At 44.6% G+C, this 26927-nt stretch overlaps 1 protein-coding gene across 6 annotated transcripts in view; it reads left to right on the top strand.

Moving 5' to 3' along the window:
• ELAPOR1 (endosome-lysosome associated apoptosis and autophagy regulator 1) overlaps positions 1–26927 on the top strand; it is a 78137-nt gene that overhangs the window by 12187 nt on the left and 39023 nt on the right. For all 6 annotated transcript variants that reach the window (XR_014790600.1, XR_014790601.1, XR_014790599.1 and 3 more), the window contains exons 2-3: positions 22758–22878; positions 25231–25423. Coding sequence is in view for 3 of the 6 variants with exons in the window: in XM_084852895.1 (XP_084709021.1) it covers positions 22758–22878; positions 25231–25423 (314 nt within the window). In the remaining 3 variants the exon portion in view is untranslated. The remainder of the gene's footprint in view (positions 1–22757; positions 22879–25230; positions 25424–26927) is intronic.

The following is a 26927-nucleotide window of genomic DNA, read 5'->3' as shown; positions in this document are numbered from 1 at the left end:
GCTTTTCCAATACATCACTGCCTGTGTCAAAAGAACCTCACCCTTTAAAAAAGGTGGAAGAATAGCACTCGAGGTGTCTGCACCTGCAGAGATTCCACTTCTGTTGTGTTCCTTTGAAAAAAGCCAGACTGAGAAGAGATGTCTGAGCCACAGCAAAAATATAGGATGACAATGATTGGATGATGGCTTCATGTGGATGCCGTGTAAAACATGAGCGAATGAAGCTTGACAATTCCACACTGAACCCCTGAGCGCCCATGGAAGAGCAACGTGGCAAGGAGTGCGGTGGTGCAGGCAGAGCTGTAACTTCCTACTGAAACTCAGCATCCTATTTTTGCCTTTTAAAGCAGGGGTGCACAACTTTTTCTGCCCCAAGGGCCAGATGTGATGATGGCTTGGGTTGGGGGCCACACACACATGCGTGCATATGTGCACACATATGCATGCACATCCTTGTTTGTACACCCCGGTTGGAAAGGCTGCTGGTGCTGGTTGAAAAAGCCAGGTGGCTGTTTTTGTACACATACAGCTGAACTGGAAAAACCAGTAGCTTGGATTCATCGCTGACAAGGGGCCTTGTCATCTCTACACTGTTGCTAAGCTTAGCTGAGTCAGAAAAGCCACTTTTAATCCATAAATGGTTGCCCAGGGCTTTAAACACAAGTCAAATGGTCTGAGGGTGTGTTTGCAGAAGCAGCTATACTAGATGCCCCTGATAAATATTGTGCTGTGTGGCCCAATAGGTCCTGACCCTGCATTGGACTGTTGCCCCACCATCAATCTACAGAAGGGAGGGGCCACAGGTCACTAGTAAAGTACATTCTTTGCATGAACAAGATCCCAGGTTCTGTCCCCAACACCTGCAATTTTCAAAGTTCACAGGATTTGGAAAGACCTCCACCTGATACCTCAGAGAGAGACTGCTACTCAGAGTAAACAATTCCAGCCTACGTGGACCAATGGGTTCAACTCAGCATTAGGCAGCGTCCTATGAGTGTGCCAAGTGAGACAGGGAAGTTGATAGGCAGATCTGATTCTGATAATTGGGAGCAAAGAGAGTTTCCAGCACAGTGCAGTAAAACCAGAAAAAGGCAGATAGAATGCTTTTAACAAAACTGTAGAAGCTGGTTTGATGAATGCTCATTTTTGCTTTGCAATAGATGTGTGTTCAGTCTTTTTATAGAATGCTTGCATGACTCTTAAAGACATATAACTAAGTGCTTGGATGTTTGTTTTGTTTGTTTTAAACGCATAATGTGGGAAATAGGAATTATTTGTATAGTCATCAGTGATCATACAGCTTTTATAAATATTAGTCTAAGATTCAGAAGCCACTAAAAACAGCACGGAGATTTCAGGACCAGAGGAGGAGGAAGTGGTGCTGGGGAAACAGGCTCACTCCCAGTACCTGATCCCAGCCCTTTCTAGGCCAGTTGATTCAAAATGCCTGAAGGAGTATGTAATGGGTACAGATAAGAGCTTCTTGTCCTTGCTCTGGTGCTTTTTACAACCTGTTCCTCACAGATAAAGAGAATGAGGCAGGTTACACAATTACCTAAATCTTTCACTCTCCGTCTGTATTTAATGCTCTAATATTTATTTATTTATTTATTTATTTATTTATTTATTTATTTATTTCCATTTCTAATCTGCCCAATAACTAATATTCTCTAACTAATATGGACTACAACTGGGGTAATGCAGAGGTGAGCAGACTTAAGGCTTGCGGGATCTATTTTGTTTTTTTTAATTAGACCTTGAGATCCACCAACCGGAGCCTGGTGCAAATGACATACACTTTGAATGAAAGAATTCCAAGCACAAGAATTTGTTTTGAGAACCAGAACTCAATGGAGTTCATAGTCCTTCTTCCACACAAAACCCCGCTCCTGGTTACCCCAAGCTTTCTTCATCCCAGAGTGCAGGACATGGAATAATGGGCTGAAGTTACAGGAAGCCAGATTCCAGCTGAACATCAGGAAAAACTTCCTGACTGTTAGAGCAATACGACAATAGAACCAATTACCTAGGGAGGTGGTGGGCTCTCCCACACTGGAGGCATTCAAGAGGAGGCTGGACAGCCATCTGTCAGGGATGCTCTGACTTGGATTCCTGCATTGAGCAGGGGGTTGGACTTGATGACCTTGTAGGCCCCTTCCAACCCTACTATTCTATGATTCTATGATTTCAGCAGTATAATTTAGAATGGGGTGCAGGGAGTTGTTTTATTGCTGCTATTATTAAACATTTGGGAGTCAGACATCCTTACCCATCTCCTGAAAATCACCTTGAGAACTACCATTAGATCTAGATCTACCATCTGCTCACCCTGGAACTACAAGATCCTAGGTCCAGCTTTGCAGAGACAGAATTACTTTGAATACATTGGAAGAATGTTCTTGTTTCTTTCCGCTGCAGGTTTGGGAGTTGCTGTATGAAATGATAGCCTTAATGACCTTTCTGAGTATGAAAGCAACCTCTGCTTAAATGGCTCTCTTGACTGATTACTGTAGGTGCAGGGAAAGCAAGCATTAGGAACTTAGAGAGCGACTGTCAGGGTGGACACTGAGCCCATAGAATCCCAGAGTAGTTCTGATTCTGAGGAAGAGGGGTTGCTCCTGGGAGAGGAGCGTGCTCATCTTTCCCAGGGCCAACAGCTGACAGAGATTCCTCCCACCGGCATTCCTAGCTTAGATAGCAGTCCTGGGAGTGACAGAGCGCGGGAAGCAGACTTGATGGTCGCGCGACGCCGACGCAGAGAGCGGCGCCAAATGGAGGGCGCGGAAAGGAGGCGTAGTGCCCGGTTGGCGCGCAAACAACGGTTGCGCCCAGAGGATCCAAGGGAAAAGGGGAGGGACTCTCCCTAGCCCTTAAGTTCAGGGTCTGCCAGTGATTCGCTTTCAAACGGGGACCAACTGTTCCAACTTAGGGCATAAGTACTCTGCTGCTCATATCTAGTTGCTAACAGTAGAGTTGTTAAGTTGTAAAAGAGGAATAAAGCTTTGAAAAGAATCCCTTTGTCTGTGTCTGGACTTGGCTACTGGATTAGACTGAGAGAGGCCTCCAAGGAGCCCTTGACAGCGACCGTCTGCCAATTCAGAGCCTTGGTTCATCTAGCTCAGTATTGTTGACAGTGGTCAAGTTCGGACAATCAGCAGGGGAAACAGCGCAGCATCAGTTGCTTCCCCCGCTCCCTGTGTGCTGGTCACATGATTGGGTTCACCCTAATTACCTGCACCACATTGTGGGTTGGCTGAACCTGGTGCGGGCATAGTTCATTTTCACAGCGTGGGTTGTAGGGTGGGTGAAAATGAACTACGTCTGCACCACACACCAGGTTTGGATGACACAGCAACCTGTGGTGTGGGTAATTAGGGTAATCCCAGTCATGTGCCTGGTGTACATGGTGGCGGGGGAAACAACTGACAGTGCATTGTTTCCCCCTGCTGATGGTCCGCACCCAGTCACTGAAAGGCAGCATTTTTCCAAAGTTTCAGCAGGATTCTTTCCCAGCCCTACTGGGAGACAGCAGGGATTGAACCTGGGACTTTCTGCATGCAAAGCATGTGCTCTACCACTGAGCTACAGCTCTTCTCCAGCATGCTAGACCAAATCTGAGTCTCTTTTAAACTGAACTAGCACCTAATTTCTCCAGAAAGAGAATGTCTCATTTCTTAAATTATTTGACTGTTCCATGTCTTGCACAATAAGCCTCTGTTTTAAAACAATTACTATATGTTCGTGATGGAAAGGTAGTAAAAAAAATTGTATTATTCCCTTTTCCTGACTGACTGCTTATTCATTACACTCAGGGAGGTTATTCTGATAACATGTGCCAAACAGAGAACAGCTCAGACAAGTGCCAGCAGCAAATGTCAATCTCTTATCAGGGGAAAAATAAGAGGATGGATCTGAACTGTAAGCTCGTGTCCAGGGTTCTCATGAATATCAGGCAAGGTCTTCCTTATTAAAGGGGAATTTCCTTAATTGCCTGGAAAAGTGTCAGTGTATTCTTTTATTTTACAAACCGTCTCTCTTGTGTAGTTTGTGTGCATGCATGAAGGGACGGCAAGCAAACCCAAACTTCTGTGCCTCAGACAAAACAGTCAGATAATACGTAAGGTGAGCTGCCTTTATGTATGGCAGCCTTTTCCAACCTAGCACCCTCCAGATGTTTCAAACTACAACTCCCAACATTCCTGAGTCAAACCAGTGGTTTGCCTTCCAGATGAAAATAGGTTCCCCTTTTACTTGATGGCTTGCACCTCCTACCAGGGGAGTGAGAGTGAGCAAAGAGTGTGAACAAACATCTATGGGTTTGGAGGCTGGCACAAGCCTCAAAAGAAGTCTCGAAATCCTTAACTTCAAAATGTAGATTTCTCTGCACCCAGAAAGGCACAGTTGAAGTGTTTCTTTTAAGTGCTGACAGAATCCATGAGATTTTGACTGTTTTCACTGTGTGCTCCTATTCCCTCATATTTTTCACATCCAACAACAATCGTCGATATGGTGTTAAGCCATATCAACATTCTAGCCCCAAATTTGATTCAAAATGTTGAATGTTGCTACATATAGGAGGGAAGCGAAGTTAAACAACAGAAAGCCTGGCACTCTACTAGGGAAAAAAATTCAGGAGATATGCTCCAGCAATAGCTATAATTGTGTTCCTTGGTACACGGAGTGAAGAGGGGAAAGGCACAGTACCTATTAAACAAATACAACTGGTGGAGATGCAGTGGTGCATCTCAGTCAGGGTTATTAACCATGACTGGGAGTTGCTCTCTGGTAAAGTTCCTTCTCCACTGGGGGCCTGCATGCTTGCAAAGCAAGTGCTCAACAACTGAGCTACAGTGGCCGTTGGCTCCTCCTCCTCCCAGGGTAGATAACAGCAGAAAGATTGGAAGGGTCTTGTTGATCTTGCCTGCAGCCTGAACGTCTAGCTGCATAGGTAACGTGAGACCTATCAGACTTGATTTTCAGATCAGAAAAGTACTTGCAAGGTTTCTGGGCTTCAGCTGGAATTGTACTTTAAAAAAATGATTCTGCAATATTTTAATGTAATACTGCCGGCGGGGGTGTAAACTTGGCCATGGGGAATCATTTGCACAGGCTAAAAGAGAGCAGAGTGTTTCTTCCCTGTTCTTTGCTTTGACCAGTAATGAGAATTCTGTGCCAGTCACATCCAGATAAGGGCAGGAATCTGGACCAAATGGCTTAGGGTGAGACCAGAGCTTTGTTTCATTTTATTTTTGATTTGTCCTTCTCTTTTCTTGCCCTTCTCTTTACACATTTGCAGTGGACATGCGCCAATATCAGAAGTGGAATGGAAAGGGGCAGGAGATACACAAAAGGAGCATATGACAGGCAGTGGTGCTTGCTTGTGAGCAGATCCACTTGCAAGTAAATGCAGTTTTATGCAGCAAGGTTGCAGGCACAGTGGCCTAGATCCAAAGAACCACACAACTAATTCCATCTGCCCAAGGGAACTTTGCACATGTATTTCTCACACTTGATCTCCCCATGCTGCATTACAAACCTCCCCCCCCCCCCAACTGGGAGGAATTTCAAAAGCAGTTGTGATGGGGTGTCTGCCACTCAAAGGGGAAAAGTCAAAAGTTTCACTAGGCATGCCCAAACCATTGGCACATCTAAAGTAGCACTTTGGATATTTCTCATGGTTCTTTGCAATGTCTGTCTAGACCATGAGCAACTTTGCAGAAAAGTTAGTACCATTTTAATTAGGTACTGATTTCCCTGATACAAAACCCAGAAGTGGAGCTGCACTAACCCAGGTTGCCATCAAGAATGAAGGGTGGATTGCACCAGATTTTTCTGAGATGTTCTGGGAAAGCCTTCCCCAACCTGGTGCTCTCCAGACTGGAGAAGCCTCTTCTAGGATGCATCCCAGGGAAAATGGCTGGTATAAACATATTTTAGATTGCTGCTGTCTTGAGGTCATATATAAACAATATCCCAAGAAAACTGGGATTCTCACAGTTAAACTAGACAATGTATTACATGTGTGACTGAATTTAATGGATCTAGGTTTGTTTGTTTTTTCATTTAAATTATAACCATCAGGCCAGAGGAAGTAGGGACAGGGTTTAACCCTTCTCCCACACATGGTCCAGACAAAAATTGCCCCCGGAGCTACTATTCACTCCAATAGGGAAGTTTCCGTTGTCACCAGTGGCAACTACCCTGCCGGTTTGACCAGCAGCTTGGGAGAGGAGCATTTTTTTTTTTTAATCAAGACCATGGTTGTGGGGGAAGCACCACAGTCCCAGTCCTGATCTCACCCCACTATGATTTAAAGGGGGGGGGCATAGACACATGAAATGCAATCACACATTTAACATACTGTCTAGTTTGGATCTCAGGGTTGTATTGGTGATCATAATTTCAAGCTCCACCCTGAAATGGCATTCTGCACATCATACTTGGAGGACAATTAAGTCAAGTATGTGGATTTAAGCCTGTTTAGCCCAGTTAAATATTTGTGCTCTGGAAGATTGTGGGTTCCACCAAAGTATGTGTGTGGATTGTTCCATGAGCAGATATGTATGCCACTTGCACAATATAGAGCAAGTACTGAAAAGTGTCTGTGTGAGTGTGTGTGAGTGTAGATGAGTTCTTTTAGTTTTGTTTCTGATTGTACATGGTATTTTGCATGACTGTTGAAGTTTCTGGATTCAGTCTCCTCTCCTTCTCCACAATTGGCAGGTTTGTACAGGTTCACCTTGTACACATGTATTAGTCTTTTTATATATATGGATTGTGTGCACTTGTTTGTGGTAGATGTGATTAAACTAGTATGATACCAAGTATCTAATCTTCAACTGGGGGGGAGAGAAGTAAATAATAGTAAAATTAATGCTTTTGCAATCTTTGCAGCATTGCTGCCTGCACAAATATTTGTATTCCATGAAGGAAAAAAGAAGGGGGAGGGGTTTGCACTTTTTAAAGTGCTAAATCCAGAGCATTTTCTCACTTATTAAAATGCATTTTCTTCTGAAGTCTGATGGTTCTTTCATGATCAACTGGCATACACTGTTCTAGAAGGAAATGTGTGTGGCTGCACCTTTCTGTAACAACGGAAGTTCTGAATATGCTGAGAAAGATCAAGGGATTTAAAAAATCTTCCCTATCAAACAGACTTAATGTAAGATATCTCCTATCTTCCTTTTTTTCCTTCCCCGAGATTCAAGTGCTGTGAAACTTCAAAGGTTTCTTTTTTCAATTGCTGTTTTTAACTAACTAATGTTACACATCATTTTTCATTAGTCTAGGAACAAAACCCCTTCTGCACCCTAGAACACAATGTAATACACACTTTAATCTAATATAAATGGTGTTTGGGAAGGGCTCTAGATTTTTATGGGCCCTTTGTCTCTTATCAGTTTAAGAAAATGCTAACAGTGCCAAAATGTCCTTATTAAACATAAGCCAGGAAACCTAAAAGCTGGTTATGTAACAAATCTAAAGGAGAGAAAAATATGTCATGTTTGCTGTCTAAATCAAGGCACGGGAAAACTAAAATGATAACTTCTTCCTTGAACAACTTCAGAATATTGTTTTATTAGCATTCTGTGCCAAACGAGGTGGCCCCTGGTGTAAATGTTGAAGTTTCCCAAGGCCATCATTTGGGGTCCTCAACATCACCGCTGAGATCACCTCTGTTAGCTCAGGAAGGGAGATTGTTGGGCAGAGGGCTGGGCAGTGCACCAGCAGAATCCTTGTCTTGGGTCCCAACACCAGATATAGGCACTTGAAAAAACCTGGCAGACTGTTAGCCAGGGTACCTGGTTAGCCAGGAGATGGAATCCCTATGGACCAAGGCTTCCCCCTTCCCCATCCCTTCAAGCTGTGCTTGGGGTTGCACCTGATAACCTGGTGGACACATCTGGGAGAGATCCTCACATACACCCCTTCGTCCAACCAGATTCCAGTAAGGCAAGCCTGCAGTCTATTGGGAAATGTTTGACCTTTATTCCAACCCTCTGTTTCTTTTTAGCAATTTCAGGGTAGTTAAAAAATCTGCTCTCCTAATCTTTCTTAAAAGCCTCATCATTTGAGAGTTCTTAAGAGCCACGAAATCCTTGGGTTTTGTGTGCACTGATTGTGCAGTTAAGACCGAGGTGCATCCAGTTCTTTGCCAGCAGGACCTTATACACATGTCAGGTTGAACATGTGGATGGCAGGCGGAAGCAGATTCACCATGGGTGCATGCAGTTTAAATGTCTGCAGAGGGCTGTCGTTTCTAAGAATAAAAGTAATTGTTTCTAAGCAACACTGCTGTATTTATGTAGCTGTCCTGTATATCTTTGACCAGATGCGGTACTTGTTCTCAGATACACACAAACAAAAACATGCTGAGATCAAAACCTATTCTTTCTCTACTAAGACCAGGGGCCGGGGTGGTATAAGGTGTTCAGCTATTGGCTTAAATTGCCTTTGCCTTTGCCAGCCATTTACGTTAAATGTTCCATCTGGCTATATTTGCCTTCAGTGTTAGCTTAACTTCTGCATAAACATCTCTCCCTGGCCTCTTGCATGACGGGGTGTCAGTTTTCAAGGTGATTAGCTGCAGAGAACACCTTGCCCCTATAACAGCTGCTCTTCCATATGGATGCGCAGAACATAGTACAAGATTAAGGCAGGTCAGATAATGTTTGGGAAAGCAAAGGTGCCGGTTGGATCAGTCCTGATAAAATTAACTTTGGAGGCCGAGGGTGGGGTGGGGTGCGGGAGGGAGGGAGGGAGAATGGTTACTTTTTAAAGGCTGCCTTTTTGTTGTTGCTGCTGCTGCTGTTTCATGTAGAGCTACTTCATATGTTACTAACCGAATACAGATTAATCTCCAGGAGACGTGAGCTCACTGCTCAGCCAACTCTGAAGCTAAACTAAGCTAACACATCTGGAGGAAACCAGGTGCATGTGGGGGGGGGACTGCCTTATGATTAAAAGGGGTCTGTCCACTTCAAAAATGTGGCTTCTGGAGGAAGCCATCATTCATGCCGATAACACTACAGCGCCCCTGTTCAGCACGTGGCACAGCCAGCCATGAACCTCAACAGAACAGTAAGAAGAATGGATATTTCTGCCTCCCTGCCCCATACAAATGGTAGAATTCTGCAGAGTCAGAGGTGCATGACTGAGTCCCTGAACCATCTCCTCGATACCAAGAAACCTTACAATAGCCTCCCCACATTTGGCACCCTCTGGATGTGTTTGAACTGTAACTCCCATCACCCCCAGCTGGCCATGTTGGATGTTGTAGTCAAACACATCTGGAGGCCACCGGGGGAGGGGCTGCCTTATGATTTTATGGGTTCTACCCCTTCAAAAATGTGGCTGATGGGGGAAGCTGTCCCTTCCCCCCCAGACTCTAGGCTGAAGGAAAATGAGCTGTAACTCGCTTGTATCCCAAATGGCTACCCAAAGAGAACAGACGGAGTGCAGCAGACATGCATGGTGCTTTGTCTTTCAATGTGTTGTGTTTTTCCCTTTAAAACAACGGAAATATTTTTCTGCTTACCTGGGATTGCAGACCCACCTCAGTCTATGGCTGGCCCCACTGATATCCCTTAATACTGTTCAGTGTCAGGCTGCCCACATCACTATGAGAAGAAATAGTTTAGGTCCACGGCGGCCACAGTTTTAAATCTGAAAACCCTGGAGAAAAACAATACACCTGCCTAGTAGATGGCTGTGAGACTAAAGCATTCCATGGACGGGTTTGCTTCAGGGTCTTTAGAACTCAGTAACAATAATCCTTTGCCTACCCAAAGATCTAATTCACTGCATTGGGCATGGGAGATAGCGGCACGGTTAACCTTAACTTACAAATGAGACATTTGTTTTATATACATGACTGTATTTTATTTAACCATAGTTACAACATTGGTAGTCATGCAAAGCACCTTGCATAGTTCCTTTAGAGTTCTGACTGGTTCTGACTGAAACCCAGAGTGGATGCACTGCCCCACTGACATTGGAACCACCAGCCTCCATGGCTTAGGATGTTACTTGAAGTGCCACCAGGTGAGCGCACAAGAGACTTCCATGCCTGGCTGGCAGCATTTCTTGGTAACATCTGAAAGGGAACTGCACAGGCTACAGAGGTGGTCTCAGCAAGTTCTCCTTCAGATATGACAAGAGGCACTAGTTCCAAACACAGGAGGGTCTGTGCATTCAGCCAGTGATGGTTCTTATTCCTGAAGTCCTTCACAAATAGAAGAACTGACATGAGGCCTGTGTGTATCCTTTCTGTCAGCATAGGGACTTGCCAAACTGGCTATCAACCCTCCTAAGCAGTATTTGTGTCCAAGTAACGTAAGACAGACCATCGTAAGCCTTGCTGTCTAGCACAAACTTTTAGAATAATGCAGCACCAAAATGAATAATCTTAAGCGGCAATGAAAATATTCAGGGACAATGGAATACATTAGGTCATATAATCAGGTATGTAAGAAATAAATACAAAAATAGCATGCTAACCTAGTTACACTGTGACTTAGCTGGAGATGGTGATTGCTATTAAGCCAGGGCATGATATTAATTATATTAATTCAAATAAAGTTACCAGTCCTTTTGCAGGCAGGGATTTGTTCTTGTCAGCCAGGGACCAAAATGAGCCCCTCTCTTTTTTCATAGCACTGAGATTCAAAATTAAGATAGATCCTAAAGAGGCAGGTTCCCATGTTTCTGTCTCAAGGAAAAGTCACATCCTTATTATTCCAGCATAATAAAACACAAATGAACTAAAAGAGCTGCACAGAAAAATGGTTTTCACAAACAGAGAATAAAGTTTTCCACCTGGTGAACCTCCCTGGGAAGGGAACATAGAAGAAAGGGTGTCACAACTCAAAAGCCCCTGTCTCGGATCATTACCTGCCTTATTTTAGATGGGGGAGGAGCTCAGATTAGTGGAGGCTGGTGGCTCCAATGTCAGTGGGGTGGTAAATCTGCTCCGGCTTTCAGTTAGAACTCTAATGAGCTATCCAAGGTACAAAGGTTCTGACCTGAAACCTGGAGTAGATTCATTGCCCCACCAACATTGGAGCCACCAGTCTCTCCTGGCTCAGAACAGGACCTCAGAGGTCAATCTTAATGTCCAGGCAGGTTCATGCCAGAGAAGACAGTGCTTTAAGTAAAGCTCCATTTAGGTAAAGCTCTGTTTTCAGGTATGGATCCTGACCTCATGCATCAGGTGCTGTCAGGTTTCCCTTTTGCCCCTGTTGTAAACTTCAGAACCCAAATCAAAACACAGACAAAGCTTCAATTCCCAGCTTTTACTCCAGTGGGTCATACAGATGCAAAATAGTCAGTGACTCACAGTCTACAGAAGAAAACGCCTTCAGGGAATTCAAAGGAAAGCTACGAAAGTTACCCACTGTTTGAAGAAGAGGTGGCTGAACTATCCTAACTTAAGGCGGGGGAGATCTCCCTCTCTCTCTAGTGACACCTCTAAGTGCAGCTGTTGATGTCGAGCCAGTTGGGCAGACTGCCTCAGCTCCACCCCTGCCATCTCACTCTTGGCTCTACGTCTGCACCTGGCATGTAAGAAATCAGGTTCTCCAACCCGCGCCTCCCCCTGTTCGCTATCTCTCACAGGGCTGTGTGAAGAGGGGCCCTCTCTGCCCAGCTGTGCCTCTGAAGCCTGGGAAACTTCCTTCCCCACGTTTTGTGGCTCTTCCTCAGAATCTGAACTGCTCTGCCACTCTCTCTGCTCAGAGGCAACCCCGACAAGTAGTTAAAAAACCTCCCAAAAACAAATACAACCAGGGAGAGCTACAACTTCAAACTGGACAAAAAAAACCTGAGAGTGACTGTTGGAAGGAAGAACAGCAGTTGCTCTGCAGGATTGATTACTCCTTAGGACATGCCTGCCTAACAGCGGAATCAAATGCATGTTAAAATTATATAGTGGACATAGAGAACAAGAGATAAAGATGGCAGGTTAAACCTATGACTGTTGTATTTTTCACTAAAATGACCATAACTACATTATAGTGAGGAGTAACTTCCAAAAAAAGTTCTTTAAAAAAGTAAAAGCTTCTGTAATATCTCCATCACAAAGACACAGTGAAAGGACTGTTTGTTTAACAAGACCTATGGGAAACTGGTGCATAAAAAGGACTTGGTTCATTTCAGGAACATTCCTCCCTGGCCCCAGTCAAATGTATGAGATAACAAGGGGATGGAAGGCTGAGCTATGTGCCCATTTGCAGTCCCACTTGTGCTTGATTTAGGTTGCATATTCTCTTTCAGGTTATAATGGGGCACGCATATGCTCTGCCTCACAATCCATTCAGAATGCTAAAGAAATACTGTCATTTGCCTCCTTAGGCAACACCCTGAATCTGGGTTTCTCCAGGATCCAGTTTAATGAACAACAGGCATTGTCACACTAATCCCTATAATGTGAGGATAAACACAGTTCTGCTTGCTGACAATTTAGAAATTAAATAGATCCTTTCAAATTAAAACAATGGTAAAGAAAGGTGCTTTATAAAGCTTCCAGTCCAGTATCGTGTTTTTTGGATATATTTCAGTAATTGCAGGTCTTCAGTGCCACCTTATTCAAGTGGAGCTCTCATGGGGTAGAAATTATTACTGAGGTGCTCTCTGTTTCATCAGAAGGCATCTGTATCACTTTCAGGAATTGATGGGGGAAGCAAAAAGTCCATGGCTTTATTTAGTGGTGCACGTTCAGTTAACACCTTGACATAGCTAACTACTAATGCACAAACACATAGAGTTCCCTATATAGCTAATAGTAATATACTTTTAAACTTACATTAATTTACCCTCTCTCACACACAAACACACACACTGTCAAATGTTTAGCAGTGCCTGCAGTGCTGCAGTCAAGGGTCAACACCCCAGCAGGGGCCCGCTGCAAAAGCTCCCTGGACTCGCTCCTCCTCTTCACCATTGCAGCCTGCTTCTTTACCTTTGAAGAATATTCAGAAACTTCTCTTGGTCCAGAATGCAGCAGTAAGTATGTTAGTGGGTGCTTGCCCATAGGATCAGGATTGGGACCACAATACCTGATGGAGCACTTCTCCCATACACTATGCTCAGCACCCAAGGCCTTCCTCTGGGTGCTTTCTCCAAGGGAGGCTTGGAGGGCAGCAACAAGAGAGAGGGCCTTCTCTTGGGTGGCCCCCCAATTGTGGAATGATTTTTCCCAAGGAGGCTCGCGTGGCACCAATACTGTCATCTTTTTGGTGCCAGGTAAAAACTGCCCTTTTCCCCCAGGTATTTGGCAGCATATAATGAATTTTAATAACGTCTTGGACTGTCTTTGGCTGATGGTTTAAAAAATCATTTTTAGATATATGTTGCGCGCGTGTGTGTGTGTTTGATCTGTCTATATATTTTTATCCAAATGCTTTTTTGTACTTTGTGTAATTAATTTTAATGGTTTTTAATTTTTGTGAACCACCCAGAGAGCTTCAGCTATAGGGTGGTATAGAAATATAATAAATGAAAAATGAATGAATATTACATCTATTTTGTGGCAGCTGCACTGGTTGCTGATTTGTTTACAGGTACACTTCAAAGTGTTGGTAATTACCCTTTACATTCCTAAATGTCTGGGGTCCAACATATCTGAGAGATCATCTCTTCCTATACAAGCTTGCGTACTCCCTAAAATCTGTTAAAAAGAGCCTTTCTTTGTGTCTTGTCTATGACTGAGGCATCATTGATTGGGGTGAGAGAGAGGGACCTCCCGATGGCTGCACCCAGATCACACCACAAGATCTGTTTGGCCCCTCTCTCTTACTGTTTTTCACCAACTGGTTAAAGCTATTTTGTGGTAGATTCCCATTTTTTGCAGCTTCTTTTGTTTCTTTCATGGCAGGGATGGGCACCTTGTGGCCTTCCAGATGTTGGAGTGCAATTCCCATCAGCTCTAGCCAGCATAGCCAGTGGTGAGGGATGATAGGAGTTGCAGTCCCCCTGTAAAACAGACTGCAGATGCAGCAAACAACCAACTCACATGTTCGGTCACAGCAGGAGCAAAAGAATGTGTGGATAATCACATGTGAGACAGTAATAGACTGGATGAAAGCCAATACATTGAAGCTCAATCCTGACATGATGGGACTGCTGTTGATCCCAGAGGATCATAGAATAGTAGGGTTGGAAGGGGCCTACAAGACCATCAAGTCCAACCCCCTGCTCAATGCAGGAATCCAAGTCAGAACATCCCTGACAGATGGCTGTCCAGCCTCGTCTTGAAGGCCTCCAGTGTGGGAGAGCCCACCACCTCCCTAGGTAATTGGTTCCATTGTCGTATTGCTCTAACAGTCAGGAAGTTTTTCCTGATGTTCAGCCGGAATCTGGCTTCCTGTAACTTGAGCCCATTATTCCGTGTCCTGCACTCTGGGATGATCGAGAAGAGGTCCTGGCCTTCCTCGCTGTGACAACCTTTCAAGTACTTGAAGAGTGCTATCATATCTCCCTTCAGTCTTCTCTTCTCAAGGCTAAACATGCCCAGTTCTTTCAGTCTCTCTTCATAGGGCTTTGTTTCCATTCCCCTAATCATCTTTGTTGCCCTCCTCTGAACCCTCTCCAGTTTGTCTGCATCCTTCTTAAAGCGTGGTGCCCAGAACTGGACACAGTACTCCAGATGAGGCCTAACCAGTGCTGAGTAGAGGGGAACTAGTACTTCCTGGGATTTGGAAGCTATGCTTCTATTAATGCAGCCCAAAATAGCATTTGCCTTTTTTGCAGCCACATCACATTGTTGGCTCATATTCAGCTTGTGATCAACAACAATTCCAAGATCCTTCTCGCTTGTAGTGTTGTTGAGCCACGTATCCCCCATCTTGTAACTGTGCATTTGGTTTCTTTTTCCTAGGTGCAGAACTTGGCATTTGTCCCTATTAAATGTCATTCTGTTGTTTTCTGCCCAGCGCTCCAGTCTATCCAGATCACTTTGAATTTTGTTTCTGTCTTCCAAAGTATTAGCTATCCCTCCCAATTTTGTGTCATCTGCAAATTTGATCAGCATTCCCTGCACCTCCTCCTCCAAGTCATTAATAAAAATGTTGAAGAGCACTGGGCCCAGGACTGAGCCCTGCGGTACCCCACTCGTTACCTCTCCCCAGTTTGAGAAGGTCCCATTGATAAGCACTCTGAGTCCGATTCTGTAGCCAACTGTGGATCCACCGGATCGTTGTTTCTTCTAGCCCACTTTGAGCTAGTTTGCTCATCAGGATATCATGAGGCACTTTGTCAAAAGCTTTGCTGAAGTCGAGGTATATGATGTCTACAGCATTCCCACGGTCTTCAAGGGAGGTTACTTGATCAAAAAATGAGATCAGATTCGTCTGGCAGGACTTGTTTTTGACAAATCCATGTTGGCTTCAAGTAATCACTGCATTGTTTTCAAGGTGCTTCCAGATGGATTGCTTTATCATCTGCTCCAGAATTTTCCCAGGGACTGATGTCAGACTGACTGGTCTGTAGTTCCCAGGTTCCTCCTTTTTACCCTTTTTGAAGATAGGGACAACATTAGCCCTCCTCCAGTCATCTGGCACGTCCTCTGTCCTCCATGATTTCTCAAAGAGAATAGACAGCGGTTCTGAGAGTTCTTCTGCCAGTTCCTTTATTGCTCTAGGATGCAGTTCATCTGGCTCTGGAGATTTGAATTCATTCAGAGTAATTAGGTGTTCCTTGACCATATGCCTATCGATCTCAAGCTGCAATCCTGCCCCTTCAGCCTGTACTTCGCCTTTGCCAGGGGGGTCATAGACCCTCTTTTGGGAGAAGACTGAGCCAAAGTAGGAATTGAGCACCTTTGCCTTTTCCTTGTCATCTGTTATCGGTTTGCCATCCTTATTTAATAGCTGAACAACCATTTCTTTCCTCTGCCTTTTACTATGCATGTAGCTGAAGAAAGCCTTTTTGTTGTTTCTGGCATCCCTCGCTAACCTCAGCTCGTTCTCAGCTTTAGCCTTCCTGACGCCATCCCTGCAATTCTGTGCTACCTGCCTGTACTCTTCCTTTGTTACTTGGCCTTCTTTCCACTTCTCATATGTGTCCTTTTTTGTTTTCAGGTCATCCCTAAGCTTTTTGTGAAGCTACATTGGCTTCTTCTGTTGTCTTCTACCTTTTATTCTTGTTGGAATGGTTTGTAATTGTGCCATGAGAATTTCCTTTTTTAAAAGCTCCCACCCATCTTGGACTCCTTTTCTCGTTAGCATCGCTTGCCATGGGACTTTACTGATCATTGTTCTGAGTTTATTAAAATCAGCTTTCTTAAAATCTAGGGTATGCGTTTGACTACACTCGGCTTTTGCTTCCCTTAGAACCAAGAACTCAAGTACAACATGGTCGCTTTCCCCCAGAGTTCCTGTAACTGCTACTTTATCCACTAAGTCATCTCTGTTGGTTAGGATCAAGTCAAGGATAGCCGATCCTCTAGTTTCTTCCTCTACTTTCTGTAGGAGGAAGTTATCCGCCACACAAGTCAGAAATTTCCTGGAGGAGCCATGTTTTGCAGAATTTGTCTCCCAACAAATATCAGGGAAATTGAAGTCCCCCATTACTACTACATCATGCTCCCTTAAAACATTGGCTATTTGCTTTTCAAAAGTTTCATCCTCGTCTTCTCCTTGGTTGGGTGGCCGGTAGTAGACTCCAACCACCAGGTTCCTTTTGTTCTTTGCTCTATTTATTTTGATCCAGATTCTCTCGATGGGGCTACCAAGCTCATCCTCCTGTATTTCTGTGCAGAGATATGTATTGTTCACATACAGTGCAACCCCACCTCCCTTTCTGTTCCTCCTGTTCTTTTTGAACAAGTTATATCCTTCAGTTGCTGTATTCCAGTCATGAGAGTCATCCCACCAAGTCTCAGTTATACCTATCAAGTCATAATTTCCCTCCTGTATTAAGAGTTCAAGTTCGTTCTGTTTGTTTCCCATACTCTGGGCATTAGTATATAGACATCGAAGACCATGTGCTTCATAGTCTGGCTTTCTTCCTACATGTGTCTGAAGACTATTAATGGGCACTATCAGAGCTGTTCTCTCCGTTGCAGTGCATGCGCCTACATCCATTGTTACCCCCAACATTACATCTCCCTTCCCCTTAGGATTCAGTTTAAAGCCCTCCTGATGAAGTTCTTCATGCTATGGCCAAACACATTCTTCCCATCCTTTGTGAGGTGCAACCCGTCCCTTGCCAACAGCCCATCTTCCAGGAAGTATAGCCCGTGGTCCCAGAATCCAAATCTCTGTCATTGGCACCACCTTCGTAGCCAGTCATTCACCCGGAGTATTTTTCGTTTCCTTTCTATCCCTCTTCTAACTACTGGAAGGATGGATGAGAAAACTATCTGGGCCCCAAAGTTCTTGAGTTTTCTTCCCAAAGCTTCAAAGTCTGACGTGATTTCTTCGTAGCTGCGCTTGGCGGTATCATTTGTTCCCACATGGATGAGAAGAAAGAGATACCTGTCAGTGGGCTTTATGCGTACAGGCAACCTTTCAGTCACGTCTCTAATTCGTCCTTCCGGGAGACAACATACCTGGCGAGTCCACGGGTCTTCGCGACATACTTGGGTCTCGATCCCACACAGCAAGGAGTCTCCCACTACTACCACTCTTCTCTTCTTGTAGTTGTAGGCCCGGGTTTCATCGCCTCTGTTTGACTGACCTTCAGCCTCTTGCTCACTCTCATGTAGGTTCCCCTGTGATTCTTCCTCTGCAGGCTGTCTTCCAGTCTCATCCTCAAGTACCTGGAATCGTTCCACAGCTCCACTGCTTCCACTGGTGCAGAGTGGCATCTAGTTCTTCTTCTCCTAACTGTCACCCTTTTCCAAGGAGTATCCTCTACTCCATTTTTCTTCACCTCAGCATTTCCCACTGCCTCATCTTGCTGTTGCTCTTCAAGCTTCTGGTCTTCCCTTTGCTGCTGTAGTTCCCCCATTCTGTCCAAGAACTCTTCGTATTCTCTTATTCCCCGGAGGGTTGACAGTCGCCGCTCCAGTCCACTTACTTTTTCTTCCAGCAGCGTGATCAACTTGCACTTGTTGCAGGTGTAGGCCATATTGTTCTCAGGCAAGAAAACAAACATTGCACACACCTTGCAGGTCACCACCACTGGAGAGTCCTGTCATTCCATTGCCTCTTTTCCCTTTTTGTGTCTAGCTTTGTGATTGTTCTAGACTAGCCTGTGCCTGCTCCTCTACTCAGTAGAGGTTAAAAGCAGAGTCCCACTCTTAACCTCTGTCTCCTTTGTCTCTTCTACCACTGCAACTCCCCTGGCCAACTCCTGTTTGCTCCCCCTGGTCGCTCACTCTCTGGGAGCTTGCTTGCTTCTGTAGTCCCTGGACCAGCTGCTCTGCTCAGCTGGGAGGCGGGAAACAGACTGAAGCTTCCTGCCCACTCAGTTGCTGGGAGTACTCAGGCCACACACCCCCAGTTCAGTTGGAGCTCTCAGAAACACCTGGTGAGCTCACAGCCACTCAGAAGGATAAAGGGCAGCCCCCTGGGCTTCCTGCAGCCCACTTACCTCTTAGCCTCTGTCTCCTTTGTCTCCTTTGTCTCTTCTACCACTGCAACTCCCCTGGCCAACTCCTGTTTGCTCCCCCTGTTTGCTCGCTCTGGTCGCTTGCTCTCTGGGAGCTTGCTTGCTTCTGTAGTCCCTGGACCAGCTGGAGCAGCTTGCTCTGCTTTGCTCTGCTCTGCTCTGCTCAGCTGGGAGGCGGGAAACAGACAGCTGGGAGGCGGGAAACACGCACAATCAGATGCACAATTTGGGGGTACTCATAGATCCATCATTACCACTGGAGGCTGAAGTGTTCCAGTAGTGCAGAGTGCCTTTTGTCACCTAAGACTGATGTACCAAACCAACCACTGTACCGACAGGGATCACTTGGGCCCTGGGAACTTCCAGGCTGGAACACTGCTATGTGGGACAGCCTTTGAAGACAGTCTGGAAGCTCCAATTAGTTTAGCATGCAGTTGCTAGGTTGCTAACAGGGACCAGGAGATGAGAACACATCACACCTGTTTTGGAACTACTTCATTGGCTCCTTCCTGGTCATTTCCAGGCTCAATTTAAAGTGCTGGTGGTTACCTTTAAAGCCCTCCATGGATTAGGAGCAACAGGTGCTTCCAGAAGGAGGGCTCCTAATGCTACCAGTCAAAAGGCATTAGGTAGCTATTCCCTCTTTCCCTCCTTAACAGATTTTCTGCATTAAGGAAAAGACAGAAGAAACAGTGGGAAAACATGGGAGGGTTTCAAATTCCAGACGACTGTGTCTGGACACCGCCCACTCTGTTAAAATTCAGTGAATGAGGCAGGGCAAAGGCACAATAAAAGCCTCATCTGGAAGCACCCAAAATCTTTGAAAGATCATACAATTAAGTATGCTCTTCATACTTTTTTCATACAAACATGTATTTTAAAACAACCACAATGATGAAGTGGTGGTGGTGATAGTAGTTATTTGTATAGGGCCATCAGCGTGTGTGCTTTACAGTCCAAGAGGACAGGTCCTTGCTCCGAGGAGCCTGCAATCCAAAACTGACACAAGGGAGACAACAGAGGGAGGGGAAAGGAGGGGAGGGGCATAGAAGCAGCAGCAGTAACCGGAGAAACAATATGTGGTTGTGTCAGTTACTTGCGCTTAAGCTTAATTACAATAGGGCATGAGGACTAGGAGGTTGTGCCAAGGATTTCATGGAAAGGGTGGGCTTTGAGGAGGGATTTGGAGGCAGGAAGTGGCATCACATGGGTGTTCTAGGAGGCAGTTCTAAGCATACTGGGCAGAGTCATTTGAAGCAGCAGGAGCACTTCAGATGGCTGAGGGTGGTGGAGCTGGACGAGCAGAAGCTCATGGGCAGGGAATTATTTGGTCATAAGAGCAAATAAATAAGGAAAGGGGCAAGGCTAAGGAAGGCTTTGAGGGTAAGGGTGAGGAGGCTGGGTTGGATCTAGGAGCCAGTTAAAAAGGATTTAAGTTGGGAAATCACCTGATCAGAGCAATGAGACACCTAATTAATCTTGGTCATCATCATCATTCAACATTTTAATGACCTGTCTGTATGAAGGGGACTTGAGACTGTTCAGCCCAGGTAAATCATTGCCTGGTTCTTGTTAGTGGCATAGTTAGGTTGTCTTTTCTTGGTGTGAGTTCCTGCAGGGCTGGGAAAGATGTCTGCAATCCCAGAGAGCAGCTGCTGAGCAGTGTAGGCAATAATGAGCTAAATGGATCAGTGGCCTGGCAAGCATCTTCCTATGTTCCATCCCAGGTTGTTTCAAATTCTTCACTAGGTGAAGGTGCTGCTCTAACTCAGCTTTCCCCAACTTGGTGCCTTCCAGATGTGTTGAACTCCCATCATCCCAGTCAAATGACCTTGCTGGCTGTGGATGATAGGAGTTGCAGCCTAACAAATCTGGAGGGCACCAGGTTGGGGAAGGTGCAGCTGTAGCTGCTGATTTATGTGTAAAAGAAACAAAAATGATTTCCGACTGTGCTATTTGTGTTAATGCAACAGCTGTGTCCAAGTTCCACTTGCTTCTGAGTTCTCATCTTTTCTCTGGGGAGCATTCAGACATATATGGCATCTGGGCGTCAACATTAGTGTAAATTATGTTTCTGCCGGAGGAGTTTCTCTTTATTTATACTGGATGTGAACTCCATTTAGGACTATTTGTCACGTTTTAAAGCCAGCAATGCTATTCATATTCTGAGCTTTAAAACACAATGGGAGCAGTTTTGAAAACATTTGCATACATATAAACCCTGCAGAAATCAATGTGACTTGTGAGTTACATGTTTAGGGATTACATGTTTAAAGCAGAAATGGCAGTGGAAAACACAGATTAGTCAAGCAGATATCTTGAACATAGTGGAAAGAAATGAATTACATGGAGTGGCAGAATTTTATGCTCATGTATGTAGTGAAGTATATTGGGTCAAATTTTGTTCACGTAAGAGGAAAATGTGCAAAAAGCACTGAAGTCCCATACTTGCTATGAACCAAATTTAAAATAAAAACAATAAGGAAAAGTGTATTTCTAATTGGACTGGGTTCAAGCCTGGGTTGTTCCTCCCTCAACAACCCATAATTCCAGGTTCACACATAATGCTAAACAACCCAGGGATGGAGTGGAGTAGGGGGGGCAATCAGGAGCCAGCCTGCTCGCTTACTCCCAAACAACCCACAGTTTGTTTAACTGTGAACTGTTGTGTCATCCAAACCAGGCTTGTGAGTGTGAGAGTTCAAACAGGCTGGAATTACCCGTGCAGCAAAATGAGGTGGGAATGAGATGTGGTAGAGTCCTGAGGTGATAGAACAAACTATACCTCTTCAAAATCACAGTTTTGAATGCTCCTCAATATATATAATTATTTATATAGCACCCTTAAATGAACATGGTGCTTTATAGAGTACAAGAAGACAGGTCGCACGTATGCGCGTGCGCATGTGTGCACACACGCCATACCCATGATCCTCTTTGCTCCTCTGGGTTCACCACCCTCTGAAAATACCCTGCTCCCTCAAATGTCTCTGGCCCTTCTCCCTAGTGGCCTTCTATGCTTGGAACTGCCTCCCAGAGCACCTGTGTGATGCCACCTCTCTTACTTCCTCTCTTTCAATCTCCCTCCCTCTGCCCCGCTGCCCCCAGCTTTGCTAGAACCTTTCTCCCTGATGTGCTAGTTTTGGATTTTTTTTTAAAGGAAGAGCGTTAAAAATGTGATTCCCCACCTGCAGTCTGAAGCGGTAATGTCTATTCTACCACCTCATTCCCACCTTCTGCTACTGCAGATGTAAATAGCAAGAGAGAAGGCTGCCAGGCTTCACACACATACATGCAGTCTCGCTTACTCATGCCCACCTTGCTTCAGAGGAAGAAATTGGCAGGAGTTAAGCCACCCCTGCTGATTCCCCCCTGAAAGTGCCACCCCCACCCCACATCAAGATGGGGTTGGGAATCCTGTGTTTTGTTCCTAACACCGCCTTTGCCAACCTGTCGCCCAGCTGATGTGTTGTACTACAACTCCCATCACCCTAGCCAACGGGATGGTGGGAGTTGTAGTACAACTCATCTGGAGGGCACCAGGTTGGCAAAGGCTGTCCTAATTGTAGGCCTATTCTGGGTGTTAGGAAAACATGGCTTTGCTGCACCTAATATGGTAGCTGGGAAAAGGGTTTGGAGCTCTGTTGAACCCCAGCCTTACTACTGGTTTGGAGAACATTGTCCAGGTCCTGCACAGCTACTCTGTTGGCACTGTATATTTCTAGGAGGAGGAAAGCCACCTCTGAAATGCCATTGCTATGCTTTAGTAAATGGAGTTGCATCTGATTTTCAGTATGAGGTCCGGCCTGCCTCTCCTGCTGAAGAGTTTTTCTAGTGTGCCTTGTCTCTGGAGTTATGGAGATATGCATGGGATTATAAAAGCCTGGTTTAGCTTTCCATTCATATAAATTAGCAGTAAATATTCTAGATAGTGGTATGTCTCACTATGAGTTGGAGCTTGGAGGCCAGCCCATGACATGCTTAGTGTGTTACCTTCACGTTGTGGCTGCCATATCTCACCTTGAAATATTGAGGACACCATGGGGCTATGTTTTCCTATTGTACAGCCTTCTGTGGATCTTAAAATACTAGCGTTCTCTTATGATGTCCTATGGAGAAACCATCTTCTGTAATAAGGGGGAAAGTGTTGGTGATCTGTGCTAAATGCATACAGTGTTATTTCATCCCTGTGTTTTCTCTTCCAGTCTGAATACCACTATGAGTACACAGCATGTGACAGCCTCGGCTTCCGATGGAGAGTAGCTGTGCCTCACACCCCAGGCCTCTGCACTGGCTTGCCAGACCCCATCAAAGGCACAGAATGCTGTAAGCCATGATTGCTGCCACTGCGTCTTTCCCCTTTGCAGCTGATTCCAGCACATCGGAGACTCTCGAGCCACATGGAGCCACAGGACACGAGAGATCTATTTTGGGGTGGCACTGGCAGCACTGTCATTTCAGTACAGTTATGTCACCTGTGCTGCTTGCTTGGAAGTAGACCTGGTTCTCCGCCTCCGCTAATATTTGAACATTCACAAAAGAGAGATTTAATTTCCTACTGATCTAGAATACCCCTCTGTTGGATTTTCCTCTGACCTGTAGCTAAAAGGATTTGAATATTTTTGTGTGAAGAGTAAAAACATTAAGAACGTTCATATTGCCATATTTGACTTGAAACTGACATTTTGCTGAAAGTTTTTTTTAATACTTAGCTTGTAGACAGAGGTGATGGCTTGTAACTAGGCTGCAGCATGAGTTGATTAATGGGTTGACTTAAAAGGTGCCAATGATTAATGAGCAACAGATTTGTTTTTAAAAAATTATTGTGGGTTTTTTAATGCAAGTACTTCTAAAAACTGCAGATGGCTTGCACCATATTAGAAGCATCCTCTTCTCACACACACACACACATGCCCCACATTCACATATGCATACACACACTCTCATTCACACACTCAGTTTCTGTTTCACACACACACGCTCACCCGGAGTCACACATCCATGGGGAAGTGTCCTTTCCCCTCCTCCCTGAACTGTCTTCTCCGTTGCAATTGCACTCTCCCAGACTCCCAAACAGTTGTCCTGGGATTGCGCACGTATAATGTACAACAAACAAGTGAAAAATTGAGGGAAGCTGTTCTTTTGATGTCATTGACCATTAAAGAGCTTTGCGTTCAAAGCAGTTGGAATATGTTACAGCCCAATGGTTTAGAACAATTAATATGTTTTGATTCTGGTTCTCCGCTCACACTGAGATATAAATCAGGAGAGACTTTGGCTGTGATTTCTTCTTGCCTACAACTCAATTGGCTCTGCCCATCCGTTCATTCCTCCTGAAGGAACATAACATTAAGATTAAAATTACATGTAAGCAAGAAATCAGTTTGGATCGATAGGGTGTTTTTAAAGCCCTCTTCTACTCACTGATTATAGCAGAAACAGGTCACGAAATGCAGCATTTCCAGATGTAGCGGAGACCAATTCCTTTCTCACATGAGATGCAAAAAGGAAACAGGATCACAACTGGTAACAGCTGTTAAGACTGTGATGAAAATAACTAGATCCTACTGTGCATTCAGTGATATAATGAAATGCCTAGAGCTTATTTTATTCTTTTAATCTAGCACTTTTTAACTTTCTAAAACCATTGAGGTTGTTGAAAAAAATGTTTTCTTCATTAATACCAGTTCGCCTTCAGAGATTTAATTACACCTCTGCAAGAACAGTTGGATCTTAAAAAAAAAAAAAGGGGGGATCTGAAAGTAATGAATTCTGAGTTTATTCTCCATGAGATATTCCTGTTGCCAGTGGAAATTCAGCTGGTGGGTACATTGGAAAGGGCCTTTTTTTGTAGAGGCTCTCAGACTTTGGGGCTACCTATCCCAGGAGATCCACCTGGCTTTTCATCGCCGTATAAAAGCTAGCTTGCTTTAGTGAATCTATGGGCTCAGTTGAGCATCTGTGGATATGATCTTCCAAGCATTGTTTTTTCCTTCTGCATTTTAGGTCTGGTTCAGATTTTATAGGAAACCATCGTTTTAATAATTGGGAGTTAGAAGCTTCTGATCTCTTCCTCACAAGTGCAAAAGGAGAGGAGAAGGGAGGAAGGAGTGTGTGAAATGTGGCTCACCGCAAGTTGTATATGTAGGGGAAACACATGGCTTCCCATTGTGTGTGAACTAGGCCTCACAGGGCCATCCTATACAAGTGTACTTAGAATTGAATGAGACCTATTCCCATTGAGGATAGAATTGAGTTTTATGGGACCTATTCCCAGGTAAGTTTGTATAGGATTGCAGCTTTGGTCTCTTGTTTTTTCTAAACTGTATTTCACCATTATGGCCTCCTAGGCACTGCTGTATGCAGTGGAAAGGCAAGGTATACAGGTTTTTAAAATAGATAAATAAATAAATAAATATTGCTGTCAGTTTGTTTCTAGCTCTTTTAGCCTTGCCGGATGTTGGACAGAGCTTATGGGGAGGGAAGCAACCTTCATTTAGGCTTTGCTGAATCAGCAGTGCTGTCAGAAGGCATCATTCTTGCCCTGTGTAGGACTGACCAGAACAGATGTACTATAGCAGTCTGTTATAGAGTTGCCAGGATCCATTCTAGAAATTCTGTTTCTTTTTCACTCATCCTTTCTCCTGATCTCCTTTTTGGTGCTCTTCTGCATTTCAGCATTTTCCTGCAAAGCAGGCGAATTTTTGGACATGAAAGATCAGTCGTGCAAGCCATGTGCAGAGGGCACGTACTCTCTGGGGACTGGCGTCAGGTTCGACGAATGGGATGAGCTGCCCCATGGCTTTGCCAGCATAGCAACCAACCTTGAAATTGATTACAGCTTCACAGAGTCCTTGGGAAACTGCACTGCGTGAGTGAACTTGTTATCGTTAAAGCCTGGAACACATCAGTCTTGGAAGCCAAGCTGCACAAAGTCAGTCGGTGCCCTCAAGGCTGCAGATGCGAAAGCTAGGCAGCACTTGGATTAGGGAGGCTTGTGAAATTTTCCCATTTGGATTCCTCCCCAGATGCTGGGATTCTGTGGGCTAAACTACACGCTGTATTAAATGTGTGGCATGTAGCTGATCCCAACTTTTTTTTTACTTTCATATACATGTATGTGGCCCCAATCCAGATTGGGACTACCATGCATGCGGGGAGGGAGTTTAATCCTTCACATCTAGCCACTCTTCCCCCACCCTGTTGTGGGGGCTGATGAAAGAAGAAACTACTCCACTGGCACCAATGTAGCTTTTTCTTTCCTGTGTGTGTGAATTTAGGGGAAGGGGAGTGGCTGGGTGGGAAGATTTAACCCCCGCTACCTGTGCACAGTGGTCTTGATCCAGATCAGCACCCTGTGCACTTACACAAAAGTTTTTTTTAAAGTTAGGATCACCTACACACTATGCATTTAGCATAGTGTGTTGTTTAATTCTGAATTATCCAATCTTGTCTGTGGAGTAGCACCAATGCATTGGTTCTCTGCCTTTTTTTTTTTGATTTCCAGACTTTGTTCAGACTGCTATACATGCTCAGTTTGATGCCATTTATCAGTTTGTATCCTTTCCCCCCATCTTTTATTTTACTTACAGTTAACTGATGCACACCGGCCTGTTTGCGCATTGATAAAATCACAGCGCAAAAATGAGATCCTGATGTGGTTGTGGAGTCACATCAAGATTCATTTTCACGGTGTGACATAATCAAAGTGCATACGTTGCATACGCGGGTATGCATTAGTCACCTGTAAGGGAGACATGAACTGAAAACTCTGGCAAACTGAGCATGTGCCAGTTCCAAAACTAATTTTAGAAATTCTCCCAGTTAAACCAGAAGGCAGGCAGTGTGGGACATGGAGCAGAATGCCTCCATGGAATAATAATGAGATGGAATGGGGGAAATCCACTCATTCCTGTAACTGTGATTAGTGGCTGCACTGTGGCTATAGATGAAATCAAAATGATATGTTCATATGCTACAACGGCCTAGGAATTCTGACAATCAAGCTTGTATGTATGAATTCTCCCAGTGTGGGCCAAATTCTGCACCAGGAAACTCTAAATTCTGCAATCTGTATAAAGCATGCTAATGAAATACATTTTGTATAGATTTACTTACTTTGCATAATTTAGTCTGCTTTCTGCAAATCATGGGAAGGGGTAAAGCAGTATACACTGCACTGAAGTCACACCCCCTGCCTGCTGGAAATCCTGTCTCTTCCCCCCCGCTGCCCCCCAAGATTTCACTAGTAAAGCCTACCTTTGCAGCCATATGGACTAGAATCTCTCTCTCTCTCTCTCTCTCTCTCTCTCTCTCAATCTCTCTCAATCTCTCTCTCTCTCTCTCTCTCTCTCAATCTCTCTCTCTTTAAATGG

Source organism: Heloderma suspectum, chromosome 4 (genome assembly GCF_057233095.1).
Source record: "Heloderma suspectum isolate Gila_16-S chromosome 4, 16-S_ref, whole genome shotgun sequence".
Taxonomy (NCBI): Eukaryota; Metazoa; Chordata; class Lepidosauria; order Squamata; family Helodermatidae; genus Heloderma; species Heloderma suspectum.
Note: the sequence above shows the minus strand (reverse complement) of the source record. Positions and strands in the feature narration are given on the sequence as shown.